The 329-nt window shown below is 59.3% G+C and overlaps 1 protein-coding gene across 1 annotated transcript in view; it reads left to right on the top strand.

Moving 5' to 3' along the window:
• Positions 1 to 322, top strand: part of LOC104082811 (neuroligin-3-like) — a gene marked incomplete at its 3' end in the record, with an annotated part of 11,642 nt that extends 11,320 nt beyond the window's left edge. Inside the window, exon 4 of the mRNA XM_009586058.1 lies at positions 186 to 322. Within this exon, the coding sequence (XP_009584353.1) occupies positions 186 to 322 (137 nt within the window). The remainder of the gene's footprint in view (positions 1 to 185) is intronic.
• Between the last annotated feature and the right edge of the window lie 7 nt (positions 323 to 329).

Genomic DNA, 329 nt, shown 5'->3' with positions numbered 1-329 from the left:
ACCCGCCTCTCCTTCCAGACATCCGGGACAGTGGGGCCAAGCCGGTGATGGTGTATATCCACGGTGGCTCGTACATGGAGGGCACAGGGAACATGATAGACGGCAGCGTCCTGGCCAGCTACGGGAATGTGATTGTCATCACCCTGAACTACCGCGTTGGAGTGCTCGGTATGGGTCCGGGACAGTGGGGCCAAGCCGGTGATGGTGTATATCCACGGTGGCTCGTACATGGAGGGCACAGGGAACATGATAGACGGCAGCGTCCTGGCCAGCTACGGGAATGTGATTGTCATCACCCTGAACTACCGCGTTGGAGTGCTCGGTATGGG

This window comes from Fulmarus glacialis, unplaced genomic scaffold (genome assembly GCF_000690835.1).
Source record: "Fulmarus glacialis isolate BGI_N327 unplaced genomic scaffold, ASM69083v1 scaffold23429, whole genome shotgun sequence".
In the NCBI taxonomy this organism is placed as follows: Eukaryota; Metazoa; Chordata; class Aves; order Procellariiformes; family Procellariidae; genus Fulmarus; species Fulmarus glacialis.
This window is presented reverse-complemented; position numbering and strand designations above follow the sequence as displayed.